Below are 27,167 nucleotides of genomic sequence, written 5' to 3' on the forward strand. Positions count from 1 at the left end.
ATGTATGTCACTTTATTTGATGATTATATTGTAATTTGATCTGCAAGTAATTAAATAATTAATAAGACAGTACCTCTGGTTTTTAGCACAGTACAAACACGTCATCTGTGAAGTAAGTAAGTAAGCCTAAAACACATCACACTTACAAAATACTGAAGTTAGTTACTTCCTTTTTCTAGAAATGAATTAAACATTTTCATATACCTACACTGTGAATCCCCATCTAGTTATATAGTCGTTACTATTTAATTAATTATCTTTTTCACAAGGTGGCATACACTTCGTATCTACATAGTTCTCCCGTATAGCTTCTCTTCACTGGCTTTTTGTAAAATTTTGAATTTAATTTAAAATCCTTCACATTAAATATAAATTCTGAAATATTATTACCAGATTAGTCCAACAGAGCTCCAATTTTGGGTTCAAGAGAAAGACAGCCTTTCTACTTTTAAGAATAATCTTAAAACATTTCTTTCTGATGAACCTTATAGTTTGGTCTAGATCAGGTGATCCTCAATGATCCCTTTCTTATGGTGTTATAAGTAATATATAGTTTTTTCCCCCTGTTTTCTGTTAGTGTTGACAGGGCCAGCAGCTTAAAGAATTTGCCGATGCTGTTGCATTGATATGCACCTTTATGTATGTGAAATTTAACATGAGTCCTTATCTGTTGTTTGTGAGTGGCAAGAATTGTAGGATTGGTGTGAACTTTATTGATTTTTTATTTTTTATTTTTAATTATTGCAGCATGCTCTGTTATCCTCTTTTTTGTCTTCTCTTTACCCTCATACCACAAACAGTCATGGCAGATGTTGCCCTTGGCTAAGGACAGTCTTCTGGGGATCTTTTTCTGTTAAAAAGAGAGTTCTTCCTCCCCACAGTTGCCAAGTGCTTGCTCTTAGGGGATACTTTGATTGTTGGGGTTGTGTTTCTGATATTGTAGGGTCTTGTCTTACGCTAAAAAAAGAGAGTGTTGTGTTGTGAAAACTGAATTAAAACGAAATTTCCAGGTGGCCTAATTTCGAATCAGCCCCACGTTAAAGTGGAGTATATCCTGTTCCAGGGTACAGTTACAAAACATGAGGATATGAAAAAAAAAAATAAATAAAACTATGATTTCTGTCTGTAAAGTCCTGCGTAATTTAAGATATCACATTACAGGACACGCTGTAAACTGTATTCCTTCAGTAGTTACTGATTAATACGTCGATTTAACCGCAGAAACAGAGAATTTACACATGCATAGATAAGAGCTGCGTGGTGTCTAGTTTTTCGAGCGGAAGTGCTCACTGCTCACTGCCTTGGAACATTCTCCTCACTGTGAGTGGATGTGTGTGTGTGTGTGTGTAAGTGGAAGAGTGTGTAGGTTATGTGTGTATTTGAGTGTGTGTGTAAGCTGCCTCCTCTCATGTTGATGTCGACTGGCTGCCACCCACTCTAGTGGTGAATAGACAGGAAATAAAAATTAATTAATTAAATTGAAAAAGCATTCTTCGAACGGTGACCTGTCCTGTCCGAGCTACCACCGGGTCGTCCGAAACGATGAGCCTGCCTCGGCCGGACGAGTTCAAGCCTCCTCCGGAGTGCCCGGTCTTCGAGCCCAGCTGGGAAGAATTTCGAGACCCGTACGCCTTCATCAATAAGATCCGTCCCATCGCTGAAAAAACGGGCATTTGTAAAGTGCGGCCGCCCCCGGTGAGTGTCATTAAAGGTGAAAAAAGCGTTAAGGAGACTCGGATGCTGAATTAGTTCATCGTTAAAGACGGAGAGCTGGGGATTTAAAGGGACTGCTCAACATGGCGGATAAACGGTTGTTTCATTCTTTGTGCTGCCACTGCTAGCTGCCTCTCATTCGTGACTATTTACAACGTAGCCGCGCTGCTTTTGACCGACAGCAGCCTCGTAGACTTGTCGGTGTTTTGAGTGGGTTAAAGTCGTGATTCGCCGTGTGTCAACAAAGCGTCGATGGTCTCAGTCATTGAGTCACTTTTGCTTGGCTAGGCTAGCGCAGGCTAACAGCTCAACCTGTCATAATTCAACACACAGCTTTGACATAGGTGGCTATGCGGAAGCCATTAGGCTCCGTAGAAGAAGAGGATGATCATGATGTGATCATATGAGGGACAATGCTTTTACTCAGCTTGTCCCCGAGTTTCCTCGCATACCTAAAGTTGGTATTAATTAGGGATTATTTTCTCAAGAGCATCCTGAAGTGGTCATCGCCCTCCAGTGAGCGCCCCGTCACTTTTTTGGGTGTTTTTATTCCGCCTGGCCAAGTCCAGGATTAACTCTTCATTTCCAAGTGTCAGATATTGAACCCCATTGTGGGCCAAAGACTCAACTGGGTTTTCTTTCTGAAAAGTTATTGTTAAATCCGCCATATTACGGCGACCTACACCCTGGCGTGCATTTTATAAGAATATGAGTGTGTTAAGAGTGAGCCACTCTTCATGTATATGCCTGTGTTGTAGGGTGTTGTCCTCCATGTTGGCTTTGTGGTAAGCTGTGCTGGTGAGTGAGTCTTCCATCTGGCCATTTTGTGTGCCAGTGGTGAGGGGGGGATGTTGGCTTCAGAGTTGAAACAAGAACTTTAGGGGCCCAGCATGGGTGTTGAATGGGTGTTTTCATTGTATAGCCCAGTTTGTGTGTGGTATTGAAGAGCTTATTGATTGTTGTTCTCTCAGCTATCAGCAGGCCTTGCCTAGCCTGCAAATATGTAGTCGTATGCCTCTTTACCTGGCTAATTTCACTTTAGATAAGCCACCAGTGTTTAAAAAGAAAAAAAAGTTTGGCTAATTTGGGTCCAAACACAACTGGGAAAATCTTTAAAAAAAAAAAAACAGTAGCCCCAGTCACATGGCATACTATTGCAAAAATGAAAGTCAAAGAAGACTACGTAATTAAATGACCTTCACTTGTATTTTTGTTGCTGTTTAGGGTTGGCAGCCTCCATTTGCATGCGATATCGACAAGCTTCACTTTGTTCCTCGGATCCAAAGGCTCAATGAACTGGAGGTGAGTTTTGCTAGTCAGATCATACCAGCCCTCATTTGACTCGTTTATCTTTCTGTGGATCAGTACTCTGAAATGTTGGTTCTATTTTTAACTCATTCACGTAGCCAGTAAACCCACTGAGGCTACAATGAAACAAAGACCAGTAATGTTATTACTGCTTTGGAATAATGTTACAAAATAAAGGATTACTGGATTTAAAACTGAAAGTGCAATTATTTATGTTTTACAAAAACAGCAGAACAGCACCTAATATTCATTTTTTCTGGTTTTGCTCAGTAATCTTCTTGGTGTTCTTGGTCTTTAGCTGACTTTTCATTGCTTGTCTCTTTTCTCAGGCACAAACCAGAGTCAAACTCAACTTCTTGGACCAGATTGCGAAATTTTGGGACTTGCAGGGATGTAGCCTGAAGATTCCTCATGTGGAGAGGAAGATTTTGGATTTATATAAGCTAAATAAGGTTGATATTTGCTTGCACTGCACATCATTTTTAAATCAAATACCCAGGGGTTTTAGCTGAGTGAAAAAACACCCTTTGGATGGGTGACTACTCACATAAACACGATTAGTTAAGACTCTTGTTTTTGAGGCAATTTGATAAATAAAAATGTATTTCAAATTTGAGTAAATTAAACTAAAAAGTACTTGTTAAGAGATCAGAGTCCTGGAAATTTCCTTTAGTGGAAGATGAAAACCTTTTTATATGCAGGAAGAACTGTCCATTTATGTGTAATAATCTAGTTAAACCACTCTTATAACAAACTATGTGTCACTTCAGCTGGTAGCAGAGGAGGGCGGGTTTGACATCGTCTGCCGGGACAGGCGATGGACCAAGATTGCGCTTCACATGGGCTTTGCCCCTGGCAAAGCCGTTGGCTCACACCTGCGAGGGCATTACGAGCGAATCCTCTATCCCTACAATCTGTTTCAGAATGGAGAAAACCTGCTGGTGAGTTAGACCCATGCATCAGCCTGACAACATATCTTTTTTCCCAGTAGTGTGTGACTCATCTGGTCTGTGCACTAACTATAATGAGAAATGCCCATTTAGGGGATGTTTTCTACTTTCATTGCTCGACTTGTGCTAATGCAAAGTATACATGCAGTGCTGTACCTTACTGTAAAATAAAAAGTAACCATCCCAATACAAAGTGTAAGTGCTTTAAAGCAGCAGATATTAAAGCAGCCAGATCTTTTTCATACATTCGGGAGCTTTAGTGAGACTTTAGATTAGCTTGCGTGTCGTTTAGTGGAATACATTTTCAACTTTCATTTTAACAGCAAATGTTTCTTTCTGATCTTGTTGACTAAAGCAATTATCATCTGGCAGTTTCCATAAAGATGATGGGTCACGGTTGCCATCCTCTTTTTGTTGTTTTCTTCTTCTTCTTTTTTTTTTAAAATTTCTTCTTGTTTCATTAATTTTGGGAGTACTGCAGCATCGATACCCAGCTGAGTTTAGAGAGACTAACAGCCTCAGCAGTGTAGGAGTGAAAGGCGCACATGTAGCATGGAGTACTGTGTTGTAATATACTGATTAAATCATTTTTTATGATTAAAAACATTCTTAGTAATATAGTAGTCTTATTACTATATATATATATATATATATATATATATATATATATATATATATATATATATATATAGTATATATGCTGCTGCTACTACTGCACATTCACCCAATGTATACTCTCTCTCTCTCTCTCTCTCTCTCTCTCTCTCTCTCTCTCTCTCTCTCTCTCTCTCTCTCTATATATATATATATATATATATATATATATATATATATATATATGTGTGTGTGTGAGTGTTAGCCCTAGGGATTATCCACAGAATGCTGATTGGATTATCCAGCCCAGTTTGAAACACGTTGACTCCACCGCTAACATTTAAGAGCTAAACCACAGAAATGGTTCAGTTTTCCTAAATAATTCCCACAGTTCATAACGGTTCATAGCTGCACTTCCTGGGTGGCTGTGGCTCAGGAGGTAGAGCACGTCATGTACTAAACCAGAAGATTGGTTCATTCCTGGCTCCATTAGTGTGTTTGACAAAATTTTCTTGGCCACAATACTGAAACCTGAGTTGCTCAAAAACAAACAATAAAATCTTAAAATCAAGTTTAACAGCCCGCCAATGTGAGGAAGCCATTATAGGCAGTTTGTGGTCTTGCTTGCATATGCCAATTAATGCCCAAACCACAGCTTTTTGGACCAGTTTCCTTCCACCAAGCAGTGACAGACTGACACCTGAATAGAGAACAACAAAGATAAGGTACATTTAGTTGGGACACTACAGTTCCTGCAACCAAAACATGGAAAACAACCAAGCTCAGTATAATGAAGACAATATCAAAAAAAATAGCTTAGGAAGGTAAATATTTAGCTGTACACAAAAGGAGTACAGTTAAATAGAAAATAGAAAATAAAAGTGAGAAGCTCAGTGGATCAAAACCTAAATATAATACAGGAAGGAGCTCAGTCAGTAAAATCAACAAATGTATGCCTTCGTTCAAAGTCACAATAAAACTGGTGAAGTTTGAACATGGTTTAGGACACAGCAGGTGGCTGTTTGGAAAACAAACTTAGGCGTGGTACACGTTTGCATTAGCGTAAGTAGGACAATAAAAGCAGGAAATAACCACTGAACTGGTATTTCTCATTTCTTCTGCAAATGAAAATGATTTATAGTTCAATGTTTCCATTGAAGCTAAATGTTGTTGAATGCAAGTTGAATGTAATATGGAAGGAGCAAGATTAAACAAATGCATTATTAGGATCGTTTGTTCCATGTTGGGTTGTATGTTTTGTGTTTTTAAGAGCTGTCTGATTTTTGCAGTATTTTTAAGTTAGCTCTGTTTTCTTACTGATATATTGAGTTTGAATTTATCATCTTGTGTCTCTTTTATTGATTTTGGCTCTAATTTTTCATGAGATTTTGCAAGAGAGATAATTTAATTGGTCATTTGTGACCTCTTACACAGGTCACTTTAAACTCTGTAATCACCAAAGCTCTCTCCTGCCTTAGGCACCAGATCCAGCTTCCAAACTGATGCTTTTGGAGGCTGATCCTGAACTTCAAGAAGTACGTTTGTGTCACGTTTAAGAAGCTACTCAGCCTCACATCTAACAAAATGCATGTTTATCTGTGGCTGGGCAGCATAAAGTTGTGGGGCTATATTTACAGACAACATTTAAATCTCTTCATAAAACAGTTAATCTTAGTGTCAGTTAACGGTATCTTCACCTTGATCTACTTTCTGCAGTTGTAATGTGTTATCCACACAATAACCTGCTGTTGGTAATTAGTTAAACTAAAAAGTCAAACTCCTGAGAGTCTGAGATACCTTACCTTCACACACAAACTGTCTCAACTCACACACATCCTTCTGTTTAATTTGGCATGTTTCTTTGCTCCCTGTTTGAGGTGACAAACTAACCACATCCTCCTCATGGACATTTCTTCTTTGACTGTTTCACCATAAACACTCTTAAATACCAAATGATACCAAACTTTAAAAAAAAGTAAACCACATCTGGATATTTTAACAATAAAATCCACTCTTAAAACTATAATACCAAAACTAAAATAACTCTGAATACCAGATACACTATTAAGTCCTTATTGCATGTGTTTGTCTAAGAATGTGTACATGATGTGAAATATTGTGTTTGTATTGTCATACTCTGAACTTCTTGAATCACGTCCGTGAGAAGTACCACACATGTGATTATAATTTACAGATCAAAACTAACACTGAATCTAATGAAAACAAAATATTTTCAAACAATATAAACATCAGTATAAAGAATATAAACTTTCTCTGAAAAGAGAAAGAAAAGAATACAAAAATTAAACAAGATAAAGATTAATAAAAAAAATACAAAAATGCTAGAGTAAATGTACCTTTTTTCCGCCAGTTATCTTATTAAACTTTTACACCAGTGCCTGACAGTGGTTAACAAACTTCATCAGAGTGAGAAAGACTAAATGATATTTTTTATATTCTTATATGTATTTTTTTTTTTTTTTTTTTTAGTTAATTTTGTTTCAGGCAGTTTCCATTTTTTCCTTTAGTCTATAATCTTTTTTAAATTTCAGTTTATTTATTTAAATATTTAAATAAAATATTTCTTCTACTCTTACTTTTAGTTTTAGTTGTAGTTAACTGTACTGTACTACCTGGCAGTCAGTTTATATCTTCCTGATTACTGCATCTGATTATACAGGTATTTCCAGTTAGTCGCATAGGTTCTTTCTAATAGCCTTTGTGATATAGTTCTCCCTCGCTGGCTCTTTCAGTGTGTTCAGAAGCCTGTCCAGCCGGTCGACAGTGCAGAGGAGGGCACAGACATCAAGGAGCAGAAGCTGCAGGACCAGGCTCAGAGGACACCTGTCCAGATACCTGATGCTTGTCCAAGTGCTCGCAGAGCCAAGCGCATGAAGTGTGAGGTGGGAGCCACAAAGCCTGACTAAAACTGCCCTGAAACCATCAGTACAAGCTTCACTATTCAACAGTTATTTGAAGAATCTCGTAGTTTGACGTTTCAGTTCTCACTTTGTCTGTAGGCTGTCTGTGTGAAGACTGAACCAGGTGAGCCCGGTGATAGCAAGCCAAACCTGAGGCGGAGGATGGGGTCTTTTGTTGTCAAGACAGAACCAGGTTAGACCCACACCCCAGAGCGAAAACAGTTATTCTGTTGATATTCACAACATTAATGCAAACACTTCAACACACTTTGTTTGGAATCATTAAGCATTAATAAACATGTATGAATGTTGTAAGAAGAGTGTTAAGTAGCGATAAGCAGAAATGAATGGTAATTAAACATATATTCAGTAGTTACAAATCCTCCTTTAGCCAAGAAAATAATATTTCTATAGTAACTTAAAAATACCAAATATGGAGTCCATGTATTTTTAAACATTTCCTGTAAAGGATAATCCTCTTCTTGGTCATAGTAACGTTTCTTGTGGCCTTGCAGAGAAAGAGATTCCAATTCTGGTGAAACAGGAACCAGTTGAAACCAAGGAACTAATATTTGAAGCTGACAAAGTTCCCAAGTCACGGTATAAGAAAGTCATGCCTCCAGTTCCTCCAAGTCCAGTAAGTAGACACCAAAAGAGTGTGTGTTTAGTTTAATGCAACATGATGAGAAATCCACCCTAAGTTTTTGTCATTTGACTAAGTTGCTTCCTTTGTCCATTAAATATGTATCATTTTTTGAAGAGCACAAATAACACATAACAAAAAAAATGTGACATTTTAATGCTGAATGTAATTACATAAACTAAAAGATACAATAGCACAAGAAAAGAAGGCAGAAGTAATGTAAGAAGAGAAAAAATGAGGTTTAAAATATCATGCACCATAACTGATCCTTTAAAACTGACAGCATTTCAAAGTATATTTTTAACATGCATGTTAAAATTCTTCATTTTTGTAATAAATATACTGAGTTCTGGTAGATTTCAGTCTATGTAAAAAATGTTTTTCATTTCTATCTGTTTATTTTCGTCTCACTACAAACTGCTCCTGTTGTTATTGCCCAGGTGGATCTGGTTGTTTGTCTGGTGTGTGGCAGTGGGGGAGATGAAGACCGCCTGTTGCTGTGTGATGGCTGTGACGACAGCTACCACACCTTCTGTTTGATCCCTCCTCTGCACGACGTTCCCAGAGGAGACTGGAGGTGCCCCAAGTGTCTGGCTCAGGTGAGATTAAACAGCACAGTCTGGTAACACTTTATAATTACTATCGTTAATACATAGAAAAATGAGCTAAATAGTTTTTCACTGTTAGCAAATATTGAAAAAATACTAAATAATATTAATTATTACTTAATAATTCTTTGTAAACCATCTATAACATCTATAAGGTGGAATGGATGTTTATAAAGCTTCTAAGTAGTGCATAAATACTGTGTAGTCCATCTATAAACATTATTGTTTACTTTTGTTTATTGTAAATGTATTTGTTTTTTAAGCTGTTGCCAGGTTTTATAGTGTTTGTTTTTAAAAGAACATATAAGCAGGTATGTTATCAGTGACGTAAAGACTGTGATCCTGTAGTTTACTTTCACTTTTGCTATCTGTTTGTTTGGCTTAGAAAAACAGTACTGGGTTGGGTTACAGTACAACAAATAAGAAGTAAGATCAGTGTCACTTGTTCTGCAACAAGTGTAACTGCACTAAATACAAGAATCTCTCATCACTAATGAAAATGTGTTACAAAACTACACTAATACTGTAACTACAATTGAAAGTTTCTTAGGTATGGTTATCTTAAACTGTTACTCAAAGTCTGTATAGCTTAACGCTAACATTAAAAGGGAACTAAAATGCGTAGTTCTACATCTGTATTTTGTTTTGGGCTTTTACTGGCTTGTATAGCAGAATTAACAGCTCAAAAAAGTTGTATAACTTCTCTTAGTTTAAGCAATGTAAGGAGTGAGTGGGCTCAAACAGCTCCCATAGCCAAATCGCAAAAAAAACACGACTCCGGTGCAGCCAGTGTATTCCCAGGGTCGGTTTTAAAGGTTCTCCTTCCGGGAGCCAGCTCTAATGTCTGGCAGACTTTTGCTACCTGCAAAGCTCAGAATAATTTGATTTCACTTCTCTTTGCCACTCTTTACTTTAGTATGGACCTTCTAAATACACCCATGTATTTTTAATGCCAAATCAGAGCCAAAATATAGTGGAACTGAACAGTCTTCTGGGTGGAAATCAGAAAAAGAAATCATGTGTGAACGTCACACCTTTAGGAGGCAGGGCTGGCTTTTACCACAGGCCACCAGAGGGGTGCCAAAGAAATATAAAAAATATTTTTAATTCTTTGTTATCTAATTTTGAAACACTGCTTACACCATTAAGCATCTGATACTCAGAGGAGACCTCAGGCAGGATGCTCTGCTGGGGGCTGACTCATATAACCTGCTGCTTCACTGATATAAAATGGTGTTTAGTTTGAGTTTTAGATATATAACAGCTGCAGCAGTGTACATAGTAAGTGAGTTTCAGTGATAACGTACAGGTGACAGTACCTCTAAATTGCAGTTACTCCAATGTTTTGTTGCCTTTGAAGTTAATGGCTGTTTAAATCTGGCCTAGACTGTTCATGGTCGCATCATCTCTCCAGGTGTAAGTTGTAAGTGTAGTGTGAAGTTTGTCAAAATGTCAGAGCAAGAGGAAAATTAAAATAATAAAACACCCAATCAAGTTGGAAATGGCTTTTAAGATGTGTATGTGCTGAAGGTTGGAGATCGATCTCCTCAGGTGTTGGCATTATAACAGTCTGCAACCTGAGTGCCACCCTTGAATCCCTTTACCACTGAGTGAAATATCAAATCTGAAACCAAGTGGGGATGCTTCCACCTGTGCCCCATTGCTCATCTGCAGCTTTCACTTTCCTCTACTGTTGCTGAAAGTTCTGAGTCTTTGAAGCTGCCAATTTGGCTCTCTAGACTGCAGACTCTAGGAGACAGGCTTCTATGTTCAGGCTCCAACACTATTGATCTAAGGGTTTCGGGGACCCTGTGTTGTTGACGTAATTAGTCGTTTTTGGACAGACATGGTAATAGTGGAGCTTGCTTGATTGGTCATGCCAGAGGCCACTTTCAATAGTGAGATACCGAGTGAGGTTTGAAAGAGAACTGCTTTAAAAAAAAATGCTTTAAAAGGTTTGCTCACTTTTTCTCCAAGATCGTTTTTTTACCTCCTGGAAGTTCATTCATTCTCCCACAGATTCAATTTCAGAATTCTCAGATTTTTACCTATATGTTTTTAATTATGTAGTTATAGAATAGGTTTTTGGCATCATAATTCCATAAATAATTGTGTATAAATTAAAAACCACACACACAAAAGCTAACCGTGTCAATATCTTTGAAAGGCTTTTTTAAATTTGCCCACAGGAATGCAACAAGCCTCATGAGGCGTTCGGGTTTGAACAGGCATACAGAGACTATTCCCTGCGTGCATTTGGCCAAATGGCAGATGCCTTTAAATCTGATTACTTCAACATGCCAGTTCATGTAAGTAGATATGGTCCAAACATAAACATACTGCTCTATGTCAGTCTGAGTATTTTAAATTCAATTACCTCTCACTTCTTTGTTACAGATGGTGCCCACAGAGCTGGTAGAGAAAGAGTTTTGGCGTTTGGTTGGAGCCATTGATGAGGACGTTACTGTAGAGTATGGAGCAGATATCGCCTCGAAGGAGTTTGGGAGTGGATTCCCTATTCCAAATGGAAAATTTAAGGTTTCTCCAGCAGATGAGGTAAATGTCTAAATAAGCAATATAAAACCTTGCATACATCTGTTGAATCATGTTTTGTAAACTAAGAAGTACAAGCATTGCACTGTAATTCCTGCTATTGACCTGGGTATGCCGTTCCCCACGCAGAAATACCTCAAATGTGGCTGGAACCTCAACAACCTGGCGATGATGAACCCGTCTGTACTGACTCATGTAACAGCTGACATCTGTGGGATGACGCTGCCGTGGCTTTATGTTGGCATGTGCTTCTCCTCTTTCTGCTGGCACATCGAGGATCACTGGAGCTACTCCATCAATTACCTGCACTGGTATACAAAAAAAGTTTCTTGTATAGGTTTATTATTGCTTGAGCTCCTAAAATCAAATACATTTTATTTGCACCTCACTTTTGGCCAGCAGGAGTGAAGTCTTTTCTATTTTATTCATTTCAAGGGGGGAACCCAAAACCTGGTATGGTGCTCCTGGTTTTGCTGCCGAGCAGCTGGAGGACGTTATGAAGAAACTGGCCCCAGAGCTTTTTGAGTCTCAACCTGACCTGCTCCACCAGCTGGTCACTATCATGAACCCCAACACCCTGATGGACTATGGAGTCCCAGTTCGTAGTCTTTTTCACATCCTGTGTAGTCTACATCTGTATATGTAGTCAGTGTCTGTTATGAAGTGGATATACAGATAAAACTTGAATATTTCTCACAGGATTTTCTCTGCTCTCCACTTTGCTTCAGATTTACAGAACAAACCAGTGTGCTGGTGAGTTTGTCATCACATTTCCTAGAGCTTATCACAGTGGCTTCAATCAGGGCTTCAACTTCGCTGAGGCGGTCAACTTCTGCACAGTGGACTGGGTATTTAATCCCTTTATTTTCGCTGTTCTAAACAGCATCTCTTTTTTGTTTGGAAAAAGTATTTAAAACACTTTTTCTAATATAATTTTATGTGAAAGTAGAAGATGTGAATGAATAACAAGGTCATTTTTTTTATTTTTAGTATGAAAGATTTTCATTGATTGAGTACAAAAAAAATGCCAGCTTATTTTAGTAGTACTGCTTTACAGCTTGATTTGTAGTTCTGTATAAAATCTACACTTTACCTGATCTGCAGCTTCCCAGAAAAGTATTTACGCATCACAGCAACACACATTTTTAACCACTGTTATAACAACTGCTTTAAGTCTTATAAAAACAGAGGTCATGTTAACTGAATGTGTGAAATCTGAAAGCTGCCCATCCCTTTAACAGGTTAAAACACCGATGGTGAAACTGTAAAATGGTACTAGGAGCACTGGTGTGTTTCTAAATTCAAACAAACACAGTAGAATCCTTCATGATGGTATTCAATGGCACCTGTTAGCAATAGGTGCAGAAGGATCACATATTGTGGGATTTCCTCTCAGTAAAGTGAGTTCTCACAGAATTAGAGAATATGTAAACTATCTAGAAGGCTGTGTGGCATGATAGCATGCAGGAGAAAGAAAGACAATCGCAAGAGAGAATGAAGCACCAGTGATGGCTGTAGAGTCCATGAACACCAGCGCAATGTGCAGAGAAGACTTTTAGTAGCTTTAGTTCAAGTCTCTGTGAGAAATTTTCCCATGAAGCAGGTAGGAAAAAAAATCATGCTGAGGGCAGAGAAAAGCAGACACAAATACCAACAACAGCCTATGCCACAGGCTCTTTGGGATTCAGTGCAGGACTATAAATAAAGCTTAAGCTGCTTTATCGGGTCATGCATCAGTATTTAGATTACCTCCAGTATTTTCATAGTGTTATGCAAAGGCTGTTACTATGAACTGGAGAGAAATGTGGAGCGGCAGTTTATATTAAAAGTAAATTATATTATATCTGTTCACCCAAAAAAGATCATGTTGCTTTTTTAAAATTAGTTTTCTTTTGTAAAGTAGCCACAAGTTGAAATAAATTCATTTTAGTATCACAGGAGAGTAAGAAAAGCTGAAAATATTTACATTAGGCTGACATTTTTTTGTTCTTCTTTACACACTTACTCAAAACTACTGCTGACTAATTTCTCTTCTGCTATTGCTCCATCACCAATTACACACATAACTTTCTTTTGCTCCTTTCTCTTCTACCAGATGCCTCTTGGCAGACAGTGTGTTGACCACTACCGCATGCTGCATCGGTACAACGTGTTTTCGCATGATGAGATGGTGTGCAACATGGCCACAAAAGCAGATACACTCAGTGTGGTTCTGGCCTCAGCCGTGCACAAGGACATGGTCGCCATGATCCGAGAAGAGGAGGAGCTGAGAGAGAAAGTGAAGAAAATGGTACAGCATCTTTCAACAACTCGTGTAGACATAATGACAGAGTTGCATAGTGTGTAGACTATTTTTTAATAAATAAATACAGGTTTATTTTTCATATCACTAGTTTAAAATTGCTTTTTTGTTTTGGCCTCGCAGAAATGTGTAAAAATGTGCCACTAAGCTTTATTGGCCAGCTGTGAAAGTAGCATACATGTTTAAAAAAAGTGCAAAGAGGTGTTGTGTTTAAACACACACTGCATCACCTAATGCATTTGTTGGTATCTCACACCTTCAGGGAGCGATGCACCACCAGGAGGCAAAGTACGATCACCTCCAGGATGACGAGCGGCAATGTTTCAAGTGCAAGACTACCTGCTACCTGTCTGCCATCACCTGTCCCTGTACCCCCGGAGTATTGGTCTGTCTGTACCACATCAACAACCTCTGCTCCTGCCCCGTCACCAACTACACAGTGAAGTAAGTCCCACTGATTATTTTTTAGTATTAAACTACAGAAAACTGTGGTTCTTCTGATTTGTGCATCTTATTAAAAAAATCTATCATTTTGCTTTGCTGCTACAGTTACAGATACACACTGGACGACCTGGTTTTGATGATGAATTCTGTGAAACAGCGATCTGAGCTGTATGATGAATGGGCCTCCCGTGTAACAGAGACTCTAGAGGCCAAACTCGAAAAAAAGAAAGGTAAGCAGCAAAGGACCAAACAGATGGTTTCACGTGTTTAAGTAAAATAACCAGTGTTTCCTTGCACCTAATTTCAGAAAATGAAACTATATTCAAATTTAAAACCAATGTTTTGAAGTTGCAGTAGACAACCTCCTTCCATGGTGCTGTAATAAAGACTGCACTACTTTCCATTTTAAAACATTAGCTTATACTCGACTGAGTAAGCAGTAATAATAGCATCTGAATCTCGCTTTCTATCATCTTTTTAGCCACCTCTACCATCCTCCTCCTTTTTCTTTTTCCATTTCCACATTTAATGTGGTTATTCTAGCATCAACCGTTTCAGTTATCTGGCCACAGCTATGGATCATTACAGCCCAAAACAAAAGCACTATGTTCAGTTTAGCAAACAAGTCATCATTTGGCAAGGAGATTTCATACCTGCTGGAAGAGACGATGGCACAGTTAAAGTGAAGTTTATGGACAGCCCATGTAAATGCAGACGGTTTCATTTATTCTGTAGCTACTATGTTTTGCAAAAGTAGAAAAATACACATCTACACCAAAACAGGGCAGGTGCTGAGCTGAAAACAAGCCAGCAAAGATTGTAAAAAAGTTGATGGATGTATGTTTAAGACTCGTATTAAAAAGGATTGCTTTGCCTGCCAATCTGTAAATAGTCAGTAATATAATTTTGCTCGTCTTTTATCTCAGAAAGTAGAGCACTGATGAAAACCTTGTTAGTAGAAGATTGTCAGCTTTCCTGAGTAGATGTGAGAAATCCATTCATTTTACTCAAACATGTATCCAAACCTTATTAACTACCTCAGTTTCAGATCGTAAAATTTCCTACTCATCAAATTAATACAGCTGTTGTACACTTGACAAACTGCACAGTTTGTCATGTGTGACGCGTCCACCACCAGCTGCAGTCTGCGTACTGTGAGTTTGGTGTTCTTGTTTATTATGGCACAGCAGCAGGATCCCCTCTTCATCTGCCTGCCTCAGCATCCCTCCTCTCCATGTATTTTAGGCTCAAACTGGGAAAAGTGTCACTCTGTAGGAAGTGTAATCGACCTCCTGTTTAGACTCCTCAGCATGGTGTTAACTGTTTGACGTTTATTTTTAAAAGTGCCACTAGTTTAATTAAATTTCGTTTACTGAAGAGGCTGTCACACTGTTCTTGGGAGCTATAGACAGCAGAGCAAAAATAGTTTACAAAACTTGCAAATGAGAGCTCTACGGCTTTTTCTCGTTATCTTAATTAAGACGCTTTAATAGGAGAAACATGTAGCAAATCAAAGTGGTAACCTGCAGGGCTGAAAAAAGAAGCCAGTGCATAAGAGCCAAAACTGCCCCCAATCCCCCAAAACTCCCACATTAAAAGGACCAATGAAAAGACTTAAAAATTAAAATAAATGTTTACAGCTTTTTAAAAAAATAATTGTTTGGAAATTGTTTAGGATTGTCTGTTTGGGATTCTCCAGTGATTAAAAACTGTTGGTAGATGAAGTTTTGAGTAGGTGTACCAGGCAGCTGTAGCCAACTGAAGTCTGCTAGAGTCCACCTGTGCTAAATGGAGTCACTGAACAAAACTGCCGTTTGTGTCTTTTGAAGCATTTTAATCAGGTAAATAGAAATTTATCCAACTACTTTATTAGTCTGTTACTTAGTACCAATTGGAAGATATCTGAGTTTGTGCATTGCAGTCGTACAGTTGCTCATCCAAATATGCTCACTTCTGGTTTCAGAAAGCTCAAAACAAACGTGTGCCACTGCGTTTGCATTTTGACTAACAAAGCTGTGTTTGCACACACTGTTAAAACACACACTGGGCGAGACATCTTGAATGAATGATGTTGGACATTGACAGCCCCCTTTCTATTGGCCAAGTGGGGAGTCATCACTGCATATATTGCTCTAATATTAAGTTGCTCTGCAGCTGCACTGCGATTAGAAATAATGTGTTTCGAGCTCAGAGTCAAGGTCAGCATTTCCTGTGTGAGTGTCTGTGCATTCAGAATGTTTTTGGCCTTTATTGGATGGTCCAGTATAGAGTACACAGTAGTGGGAAGACAGTGAGGGGGGGCTGACACACTGAAAACAACCCAACACAGTAAAGACACAAGACATGTGTTACAGCTCAACCAGGTGAGCTTTAGTGGCGTCCCCTGTGCATACAGTGGTTTGCAGACCTAGGATCAGGTGTTAGAGGTATTTACTTTCATTCTGGGGCAGCTTGTTTGCGCTGCTATAAGTCCTTTAGTTAAACCCTTGGGACAGAGAACACAAAAGTCACAACAGGCAAAGAACTTGTATATGATGAAGTGAGTCAATATGCTAAAAACAATGAAAATGCTTCACTGCCACCTTTGTTTTTGCCTTTCATGGTGCTTTTGTTCACCTTTCTTCCTCTTTGCTGAGTTCCTGTTCTATCTTGCCCCAACCTTTTAACCAGTCATTCATGCTACACAAAGCACATATCACTGTTATATCGTGAGTGCCTCATCGCAGTCCAGACCCGGGCCAGTATAACATAACACACAAAAAGAAGTACCCCGAGTTTTGTTCCTGTTTTTGATATTAGATTAGAAGATATTAGAATCACACTCAATAATCATAATGAGCTGTTGGACTAAGTGATTCTATATAAAGTCAATAAAGAAATGAAATCCTAAAATCCTTCTACCAATGACTCCGCTCCATTGTCACTGTCAGCAAAGTAATTCCTCAAAGAGCTCCTGGAAGCAATTAACCTAAGACTCAGTTAAGTCAATAGTGGTGTAAGTTATAAGATAAAAGTATTTATTACTCTTTGCAGCGCCAGTGCCATGTTCAGCAAAAACAATAAAAAAGAGGTTGCTGCAGTAAGTCATCAGTTGCTCAGCAACATGTTGGGTTATTTAAGCTGCAAATGTGTTAGACTATGATTAAGCTGCTCTTGTCTCCTCAGGCCTGCCAGTCTTTCGCACCCTCCTTGCTGAGTCAGACTCCAAGCTGTTCCCTGACAACGACCTGCTGCGTCGGCTTCGTTTGGTCACACAAGATGCTGAGAAGTGCGCGTCTGTGGCACAGCAGCTGTTGAATGGCAAGAAGCAGACCAGGTAACATTAATATGCGATGTCACCCAGGCTTATGCATTACTTCTCACACATTCTTCTTGTTGAATAGTAATGGCGCCTTAATGAGGGTGATTTCTTCACTCATGGACACAGGTATCGGTGTGGAAGTGGGAAGTCACGGAGCCAGCTGACTGTGGAGGAGCTGAGTTCATTTGTGCGGCAGCTGTATAACCTCTCCTGCAGTCTCCCTCAGGCGCCCCTGTTGAAGGTAAACTGAGGAGAAGAAATTTGCTTTTACCAAAGTAAAATTTCATTTCTTTAATTTTAAGTCACATTGTGCAGCTTTTGTTATTTGTGCAGTTTCTGTCCTGCGTTGCTTGTATTTAAAAATATGGCAGTGTGATTGGCACTAAGGCCACTGCTAAATGAGACAGTTTTATGCCTCACAGGTGAACCACAAAGTGTGGTGTCAGTGAAGGGAGGTAAATGTTGGAATAGCTTATTAATGACAATAAAGTAGACCTCTGCGTAACACGTTAGATCTGTGATCAGTTTTTTCTGAACTTTATGTGATGTATTGTTTTTATTTGTGTGTTTTTATGTGTTTTGCGTTACATGTCTTTTCTGTATTGCATAGTTTGATGTGACCTGCTTGAGGACTACAGATGTAAATTAGTGGTTTTCTTACAATCTTACACGTTTACGTCTTATTTTTTACGTCAATGTCCACTAACATGCACTTTCCCTGTTAAATAAATAAAAATGCACTACTTGATCTGATTTGAAGACATTTTTCAACTTCTTGTATTTTCCATCTTCAGGAACTCTTAAATCGCATTGAAGACTTCCAGCAGCACAGCGAGAAGGTCCTGGCAGATGAACTTCCCAGTGTTGCTGAGATCCAGAGCCTTTTGGACGTCAGCTTCGACTTCGACGTGGACCTGCCTGAGCTGCCGCGCCTGAGAGTGAGGCTGGAGCAAGCACGATGGCTGGAGGGGGTGCAACAGGCCAGCGCTCAGCCTGCTACCCTGACTCTGGAGACCATGAGGAGGCTCATCGACCAGGGAGTCGGATTAGCACCTCATCCGTCAGTGGAGAAAGCCATGGCACGACTTCAGGAGCAGCTCACTATGTCTGAGCACTGGGAGGACAAGGCGAGCAGTCTTCTTAAAGCCAGGTGAGGGCAGCACCGATTAGTCCATGATAAAGTTTGCATCATAGCCACAGGATAGGAGCTTCCAAAACAGCAACAAGGACATATTATGGTAGCTTGTCATGCTCTGAGTTTAATCCAAAAGAAAACCAGATGATTTCTAAGATGTTATTCTGCTTCTTAGCTTTAACTCTGTGTCCAGGTATTTGCACTGATTGTAACTGAATAATGTAATATTACGTCAGTGCTCCTGATTTTGCTTCATTTTAATTACAGCTAGTGCAAAATGCTGCTGCTAGAATATTCAACAAGACCAACAAAAAGTGAGCATCATGTTTAGTTCTGCCCTCATTCCATTGGTACTCAGTGCTGTCCAGTATTAACTGTCATTAGTGCTTTTCAGAAGCTTTTAATGGCATGGCTGTCAGGAATGCGCATTTACTCTCACCATTATCAGGCAAACTAATCTCTAATCAGGACTTAAATATCAGTATTTTTAAAAAAAGTTTTGTGTTTCCTCATCATGCTTAGTCCACTGCAGCTTTGAATTTGGGGTTTTCACAGAATTTGAGATAGTGTTTGAAAAAGATTTCAGATGTTTGACAATTAAAATATTATTTAATGTAAATAAGTTTGGTTTTCAAAATAACATAAGCTTTATGTTTTATGCAATTTTATGCAATAAAACCTGTATGTACAGAACATTTTTGAAAGTGTTTGTGGTAAAATAAATATTTAGAAAGCTTGTGAACGAAGTGTCATGGCATTTCTTGGTATGGATAATATAGATAACATGGACCTGATGCAAATATTGTGCCAATGTTTACAACCTATGGTGCGTCATTTGTGTTTTTCTACCCACCAGACCACCACACTCCATAGAGACCCTTAGTGCTGCTGCTGAGAAGGCATCTAGCATCCCTGCCTACCTCCCAAACTGCCTTCTCCTGAAAGACACCATCAGAAAAGCCCAAGAGTGGCTGCAAGAAGCTGAGGAGTTTCAGGTTAGCAGAAATTTTAAGAATGGTTGGACTATTAGGAAATATGATATTATTATATGTTATTTTGATAGGGTGTGACTTAAAAACAATTGTGATGGTGTTTATAACGATTGAGAGTTCTCCTGTCATGAAAACTTGTTAGTAACTTATTGCCAGTTTAAAGGAAGTGCGTGAGGTTACTGCAACAAAGAGGCTGTTCTTAGAGGCGTATAAAAGACAGCAGGAAGGCAGTGAAACTGTGTCACTCACATTTGTGACCAAAAATAGAGGCGTCTGGGGTGTAAAAAGTGTGAAGGGGTGTGTGAGTAAAAACTATTTTTAGATTCAGCCTCCGTGTTTCACAGCAGCAGTGAAGGTGACGCTGTCGTAGTTATTTTGAGGCTGGAGCCTCTCCACTCTGACCCACACACGCAGTGAGAGGAAAGAGGCGGTGCAGTGAAAACAGGGGGAAAAGAAAGTCAACAATTACTGTAACTACAATCGAAATCTCTGAGTCCAAAACGACTCATGTATTGTATCTTTTTGCCTGATCCCATCCTCTGCTGATTTATTTTATACAGCAACTATATAGCATACTGAAAAAAAGTGCTGGCTTACGTATTGTATGTTTTGCCGTGCCTTTCAGTGTCTGGCACAATAATAACATGCAGGGTTGAGTGTAAACAGGAGCACAACTTCCTTTATTTGAAGGCTTTAGTTTTTAATTATTCTTCAGAATATTTTTTTAGAATAATTAATTCTTTGTGTTATTATAACTATTAAGCTATTCAGTAGTATATAACTTAATGAAAATTATTAGTTGTTTTTTTAAGGACCAGTAAAATGTAAACGAGGCCAACATAACTGGTCAGCTGGTTCAGGGTATCAGTGGGGCAAAAAAAGCGTGTTACACTAAAATAATCTTCTTGATTCAGGTCAGCGGCTGCATCCCGATGGTGGACACCCTCTCTGACATGGTGCTACGAGGACAAGCCATTCAAGTCCACCTGGAGCCTTTAGACAGGCTGGAGTCTCTCATGGCACAAGTGCAGGAATGGAAAGAATCAGCAGCAGCAACTTTCCTTCAGAAAGACTCAAGCCTCACCTTGCTGGAGGTAAAATTAAATTAGATTTAAAAGGATTTTTAGGACATTTTGAAATATTATCTGCTGAGGTTAAAACCTGGCAGGCAGAAAATGTTTGACTTGTCCGATCCTTCCTGTTTCTACTTCTCTTTGTGTGGAGAGAGTTGAGCTTGTGTTTAATGAATTTGAATACTGTATATGTATACTGTATTGGATTCTCTGGAAACAAAGAAAACATTTGAAGATGTTTTTTATGGGATCTTACCCAATAAACTGTATTAGACAAAACAGTTAGTCACCAAAACTATTGCCAAACTTCTACGTGAAAATCATTTATTTCCATCAAATTCAGGCTTCGTTGTAGTGTCTGGCACAATAATAACATGCAGGGTTAAGTGTAAACAGGAGCACAATTTCCTTTATTTTAAGGCTCGGTGCAGATAAAATCCCTGTGTCAAAGGCAGAGGTTGTTAGTTTTAGGTCCTGTTAGTCCAGGAGACTCACAAGGCTTTTGTTCTCTGCAGGTTCTTTGTCCCCGATGTGAAGTTGGAAACGTCGGTTCTCCAAAGAGGAAGGCAAAGAAAGGAAAGGAATCACCTAAAAGTAACAAAAAGAAAACTTCGAGGTTCAATACGCTCAGCGATGTGGAAAAAGCGCTTTCAGAGACCACGGATTCTACCTCTGCAGTAAGTATTCAAAGAGCTATTCCCTGAGACACGTGTGCTTCAAAAGAATAAAGTTTGCTGAGTTACCTGATTTTGACGTTTTGGTGGTCAGATCCTGATGACGAGAAGTAGTTTTGAGCGGAAGGAAAGTCTTGTCTTTTCAGGTTGTTGCAGGAAAAGCTTAACTGCATATAGAAGGGTGCTTGGGATGTGTGTTGAGCAGTCAAACTTGATAAGGGGCACAATGCTGAACAGGGTGATAACAGTCAATTTAAGAAAAAAACTAACTTTTATTCAAACATTCGCTGTAATATTATGATAACACAGTAATTATTTGCTTAATCACTGCGGTAGAGATCTGACTGCTGAAATTCATCAGGAAAAATACTGAGTATGTTTTATTCAACAGATGGCAACTCTTGAGGAGCTGTGGGTGAGGGAGATGGAGGCTTTCTCTAATCTCAGGGCAGCAAATGAGTCAAAGCTCCTTCCCACGGCAGACTGCATGGACCTGAGGGTGTGTTTCTGTCAGAGGGCGCCCATGGGTGCGATGCTACAGTGCGAACTCTGCAGGGATGCCTTCCACAGCGTGTGCGTCAGAGACCCGTCAGATCCCTGCAAAACACAGCCATGGCTTTGTCCGCAGTGCCAGCGGTCAGAAAAGCCCCCCTTCAGCAAAGTCCTCTCTCTGCTGGCATCACTGCGGCACATCGGGGTGCGCCTTCCGGAGGGTGATGCACTGCACTATCTGATGGAGAGGACAGTAAACTGGCAGCAGCGAGCGCAGGAGGTTTCACAGGCATGTAACCTACCAGAACTCGAAGAGAGGCCAGGAACTCCTCCCACTCTCACCCGCTGGGTTTCAGGCAGTGACAACCCTCAGAGCAACACTCAGGTCACTCCTCATCTCTTTGTGCCACTTTTTAAGCAGTTAATTTTTTGCAAATGTTAATTGGTAATGATGGGGAACAATTCTCTCCCCAACTCTGCTAAATGAAAATGTACGTCTGCAACAGAGAGTTAGATTTTCTCCACATGACACAATAAACCAGTTCCCTTACAAAACCATTTTAAGATTTTGGTTCAGGATCAGGTTTTTACAGCTTTTCCAAGCATTTCGTACAAAACAGAAGGAGCTAACAGAAGGAGATATATTAGTATATTAGTATAAATCATCTGGCAGGTGTAAAAAAATAAAATAAAATAATGAAGGAGGAGAAATGCACCATTAAAGGGTGCTGTGAGATGTAATAAAAAGATGATAGGTGTCTTAGAAGCTGCAGAAATGACACAAATCTGATTCATATGTAGAGCTCAGTTCCAGCCCTCTTTAAAGCTTAAAGAGTTGTTTTTATTATCACCTACCTGCGTGTGTTAACATCGGAGTTTGATGGTTTTGATACAGGCTCCTTGTTTGACTCCAGAGTGGAATAGGACAAGCCATGCTCAGACCGTCTTCTACACCGAGCAGAGATGCATACCGCTGCACGGTCAGTGTCCTGAGCCACATCATGAAGACATGACTCGCAGTTTTTCTGTCGTTTCAGATTGTCACATTTTAGATTTTGCGTGTTTATGTTGCAGGTTTGAGTCGGGACCTGGAAGAGCTGATGGTGGAGGGGCTCCTTCTGCAGGTGTCTTTGCCAGAGGTGCAGAGCCTCTACCTTGTCTTATTGGACAGAGCCAGCAGCCAGCAAACAAACCCATGCATGTCACCACCACAGGAGGAGCCCACAGACTGTGAGAAACACATGCAGTTTAACTCTCAGGGAACAAATCTGCCACTGAACCAGGTACAAGCCAAACCAATAAAGGAACCATTTCACATCCTGAACACTGCAGCGCCAGTTTCATCGTGCTGATTTTATTTTCAGGATGGTGCCAAAGGTGCAAGCAGCTCAGAAAAGAAGGTGAAGCGGCATCTGGAGAGAGACAGCTCAGATGGAGAGCGCAGAGCGAAGGACAAAAAGCACTCTCACAAGAGACAAAAGATGAATAAAAAGAATCCACAGCGCAGGCAAACCTCGACCTCGTCCTCCCCGCGCTCCAACTTCTCCCAGTCTGACGACTCTGATGAGGAAATGGCTGTGTGTCCAGCAGAGAGGTGTCAGCTGCCAGAGGGAGATGAGGTGAGAAAGACCTCTGACAGGAGCCACATAAATGGATTTAGTCTGCAGAGGACAGGCTAAGGTTACTTTACTGTCTTCCATATGAGGACCTCATCTCCGGTCAGGAAACTGCTGCTTCAAAAACAAGACGAGCTGTAATCTTTATTTTTATCTAAAGAATTGATCGTGAACAGCAAACACCAGCGCTCCCAGACAAACCTGTGCAAAAACTCTGTGCTGTAGGTTTCTGGTGAATGACATTTTAATATTTCATTTTATTAACATAAAGCCTTCACATAAATGTGTTGGCGGGTTATGGGTGAGATTTTTGGAGCCAAAAGTGACCCCTTAACAACGTCACAGACTTCTGAGGGGGTCTGTACCTCACAGCAGGAATTAATATTAGTCAGATCAACAAAAAAAGGCACCCCCCCACAGCGGAGATATTCAAGTCAGGCATTCAAATTAGCAGAGTCGAGCCCGAGGAGGGTTGATCAGCTAAAGCTGTGTCGGGACATCTGTCAGTCAAACTGGCCAAACCTCAAACTCCAGTTTCCAGGTGGATGAGTTTTAAAAAACACAGGGAGGTGGTGTAATGATGGTGGAAACTATCCTCCCCCTCCAGCTATGCTGTTCCCGTGACTTTGAGTTTGAAGGATTTCCAATTTTGTAAGACAAACAAACTAAATAACAACAACATCATGAAGTAGAACATAGCCATCATCTCTTGGAGGACACATTTAACTTTAAATATATGTTAGATTCTCCTGTTGATCCCTTGATTGAATATGTATGACAGGTCTATCATAAACAGGACGGAGGGGAATTTTTTCAGGATAAACGCAAACTAAAACTTTCCTCCGGATTAACTGAATTTTTCAATGAATATCCGACTGCAGACTAACTCTAAATCTTTATTAGATTTTTTCCATTGATGGCATAGGTGGTACCTTGTTTGGTCGAGCTTGTAAATTGTTTTGCTGCTCTCCATGAAAACACAGGTGGTGTTGGTGAACATTGTGGAGCATATAGCTTTTGGAAGTGTAGACCTGTTGTTTAGCTGTGATGTTGACTGACTTGTGTGTTTCTGCAGGTGAATTGGGTCCAGTGTGACGGCAGCTGCAATCAGTGGTTTCACCAAGTGTGCGTCGGCGTTACGGCAGAAATGGCCGAGAAGGAGGACTACATTTGCGTCACGTGTACACTGAACGACGGGCGCGTAAGAAAGTAAAGATGTCATTCTGAAGGGAGGCGTGTCTTCAGTCTGGAGGGTCACTGACCCCGTACCCCTCTTCACCCCCTCGTCCCGTCTGTCTAACCCTTTTGTAACAACGGTGCTATCTCCTCTTTGACATGTTGTCCAGAACTATAATGTTTAGTTATTTTTTTGTATTTTTACATATATATATTATATATATTTCCTCCTTCTTATGAATTGTTTGTGGTTGTCTAAATGAAAAAAAGAAAAACACAGGATGTGAAGTCTGCTGCATGGCATCCCGTTACATCGACGCAAAGGAGTCTTACACCATGAACCCCCCTCCCCCCGGTAAAGAGAATTAATCAAGGGTTAATATTATCTTCTTTAAAACTTTCTTGCATGTTAAACCAGAGCTAAGGGGACAGAAGTCGAGGTTTTCACCCCCCAAAAAATGACTTTTTTTTTCTTTGAAATCCAGTGTTTAGTACATGCATCTTAATATAATTATTCCCATTTTTTGTTTTGTAGAATAGTTTTATTTATCTGAGCAATAATTTTTGTCTGAATCGACTTAAATGGCTTTGATCTCGGCTGAGTTGTGTTTTAGCGATGATGGTGTGATGTACAGAAAGCTACTGGGTTACGTGTCTGGGTTACGGAGAAACACTGCGGCACGCCAAAGGAAAAAGAGGCTGCTGGCTGGGCAGATCCTCACCTTGTAACCCATCACGGGAAACAGCAGGAAGGACCTGGAGTAGCTGAAGATGTTACAAGTTTATATTGTGGAATAAAGCCCTTTTGTTCTATGGATATGCCTTGTCCTTTCACTTCAATGTAGTAAAAACAAAAAAACACTGCCTGTCCTCCAAAACAGGATTTAAATACGCTGTTCAGACAGTGGTCATACAAGTTTACCCATCAGAGATCACAGTGACTAACTATTCTAAAAACCAGATTTTTAAAATGTAATAATCATTAAACCCTGATAATGCTGATTTTTATTGCTTCATCATGAAACAAATTTTACAATAAACATTTATGATCCCCAGTTATATTCATCTTTGAAGCCAGACAATAAAGACCTGAATGATCCGTAAACACGGAGTCTAACCAGATGCTGACGTCAATAATTTAATATCATTTTCCGGATTGTGGTTACACTACTTAAGAAACAGTGTAAATTAGAGTATTTTTACTGTTTATTTATTAGTATTTATTGTTTATCAAAGGGTCTGAATCCTCTACCAAAAAAAAAATATTGTTCTGAATGATCGCAGTGCGGAAACAGGCGAGATTGCTTCAGTTTTCTGTCTGACAGTAATGATAACATTCGGTGGTTCTGCGATCTCACTGGTAGGTGACACAGATGGTGGGGTGTGGACAACCAGGAGGAAAACATAAAATCTGAATCTACAGAGCTTATATTTATGTTTTATTTTTACAGAAATTCAATTTTGAAACCTTTTAATTATCAATAATTGATCAACATTTTTATCTTCTGAAGTCGGGCCTGTCAAAACAAGTTTGAGAACCCAATTTTTCATTCTGTGTAACGCAGAATAAAATTTCAGTTATTTTCAGTGTTTAATAATTTAATAGGATGCTAATCTTTAAATTACACCCTCACTTTCAGAAACATCAGGATAACTGTGTAAAATGTAAATTAAAAAAACTGTGGAACAATTTCAGGATAATGTTGGTCGATGTAAAACTGTGAAGACTTTGAATAGCTCATCATTTATAGATGAAAATATGATCAAAATATTCAGAGAATCCGAAGAAATCTCTGTCTGCGAGGGACAAAAGCCATGCCCTGCATTAAAAACAGACATGATTCTGTTATTTAATTATTGGATGGGCTCAGGAACACTTCCAAAAGTCATTGTCTGTGAACATGGTTCATCCAGTGCAGGTTAAAGCTCTATGATGCAAAGAAGGAGCCATATGTGAATATGATCCAGAAACTCTCTCTGGGCCAAAGCTCATTTAAAATGAGCAACGTGGAAATCTGTTCTGGGGTTAGACAACTTGAAATCTGACGTCCTTAAAGAGGAGAGGGACCATCCAGCTTGATATCAGCGCTCAGTTCAAAAGCCTGCATCTCTGATGGTATGGAGGTGCATTAGTTCCCATGCAATTAGCAGCTTGCACATCTGGAAAGGTTTCAGAGCAACATACATCCAGATGACATCTTTTTCAGGGAAGGCCTTGCATATTTCATATTTTAGTTATTACAACAGCTTGTTTTTTTAGTATAAGAGTAGAATGAGCTGCTAGAATCCTCTATCAGACAAGACTGAGACTATTTTCCCCTTAAAAGTCCAGCAGCTCAGTTCCCAGATGTTTACAGAGTGTTGTTAAAAGAAGACTGGATGCCACACAGTGGTAAACATGGCCATGTTCTAACTTTTTTGAAATGTGATGCTGCCATTAAACTCAGAATGAAATTCAGAATGTGTTTACCATTCAGCCAATTGTCTGATACAGGAACAGCATATCTAAATCTATTATTATTGTCATTTGCTAAAATTAGCAATAATTAATAAATTTAAAGATTCCACATAAATAAATATCTTTGCAGAATTACGTACTGCTGAAAAAGCTGCAAGGACTTATAAAACCCTATAAGATGCCACCATTGTGGCAGCAGCTTTCCAACTACTGG

The 27,167-nt window shown here is 39.4% G+C and overlaps 1 protein-coding gene across 2 annotated transcripts; it reads left to right on the forward strand.

Annotated features, from left to right (window-relative positions):
• Positions 1 to 1,301: 1,301 nt before the first annotated feature.
• On the forward strand, positions 1,302 to 25,312 carry kdm5bb (lysine demethylase 5Bb). Of its 2 annotated transcripts, XM_082518449.1 has the most exons (28): positions 1,302 to 1,695; positions 2,938 to 3,015; positions 3,351 to 3,473; positions 3,792 to 3,962; positions 6,044 to 6,100; positions 7,319 to 7,468; positions 7,586 to 7,679; positions 8,002 to 8,123; positions 8,570 to 8,728; positions 10,927 to 11,046; positions 11,135 to 11,293; positions 11,420 to 11,601; positions 11,726 to 11,888; positions 12,019 to 12,138; positions 13,386 to 13,580; positions 13,855 to 14,036; positions 14,142 to 14,266; positions 17,202 to 17,352; positions 17,464 to 17,578; positions 18,132 to 18,487; positions 19,329 to 19,467; positions 20,379 to 20,558; positions 21,053 to 21,214; positions 21,603 to 22,088; positions 22,599 to 22,683; positions 22,778 to 22,986; positions 23,068 to 23,322; positions 24,395 to 25,312. In XM_082518449.1, exons 1-28 carry the CDS (start codon positions 1,543 to 1,545, stop codon positions 24,530 to 24,532), a joined length of 4,629 nt encoding a protein of 1,542 aa, XP_082374575.1. In that variant the 5' UTR covers positions 1,302 to 1,542; the 3' UTR covers positions 24,533 to 25,312. The 2 variants fall into 2 exon arrangements, with proteins under 2 accessions (XP_082374575.1, XP_082374576.1); XM_082518450.1 differs by lacking the exon at positions 6,044 to 6,100.
• Positions 25,313 to 27,167: the final 1,855 nt, after the last annotated feature.

Source organism: Aulonocara stuartgranti, assembly GCF_965226115.1.
Source record: "Aulonocara stuartgranti genome assembly, chromosome: 20".
Classification (NCBI taxonomy): Eukaryota; Metazoa; Chordata; class Actinopteri; order Cichliformes; family Cichlidae; genus Aulonocara; species Aulonocara stuartgranti.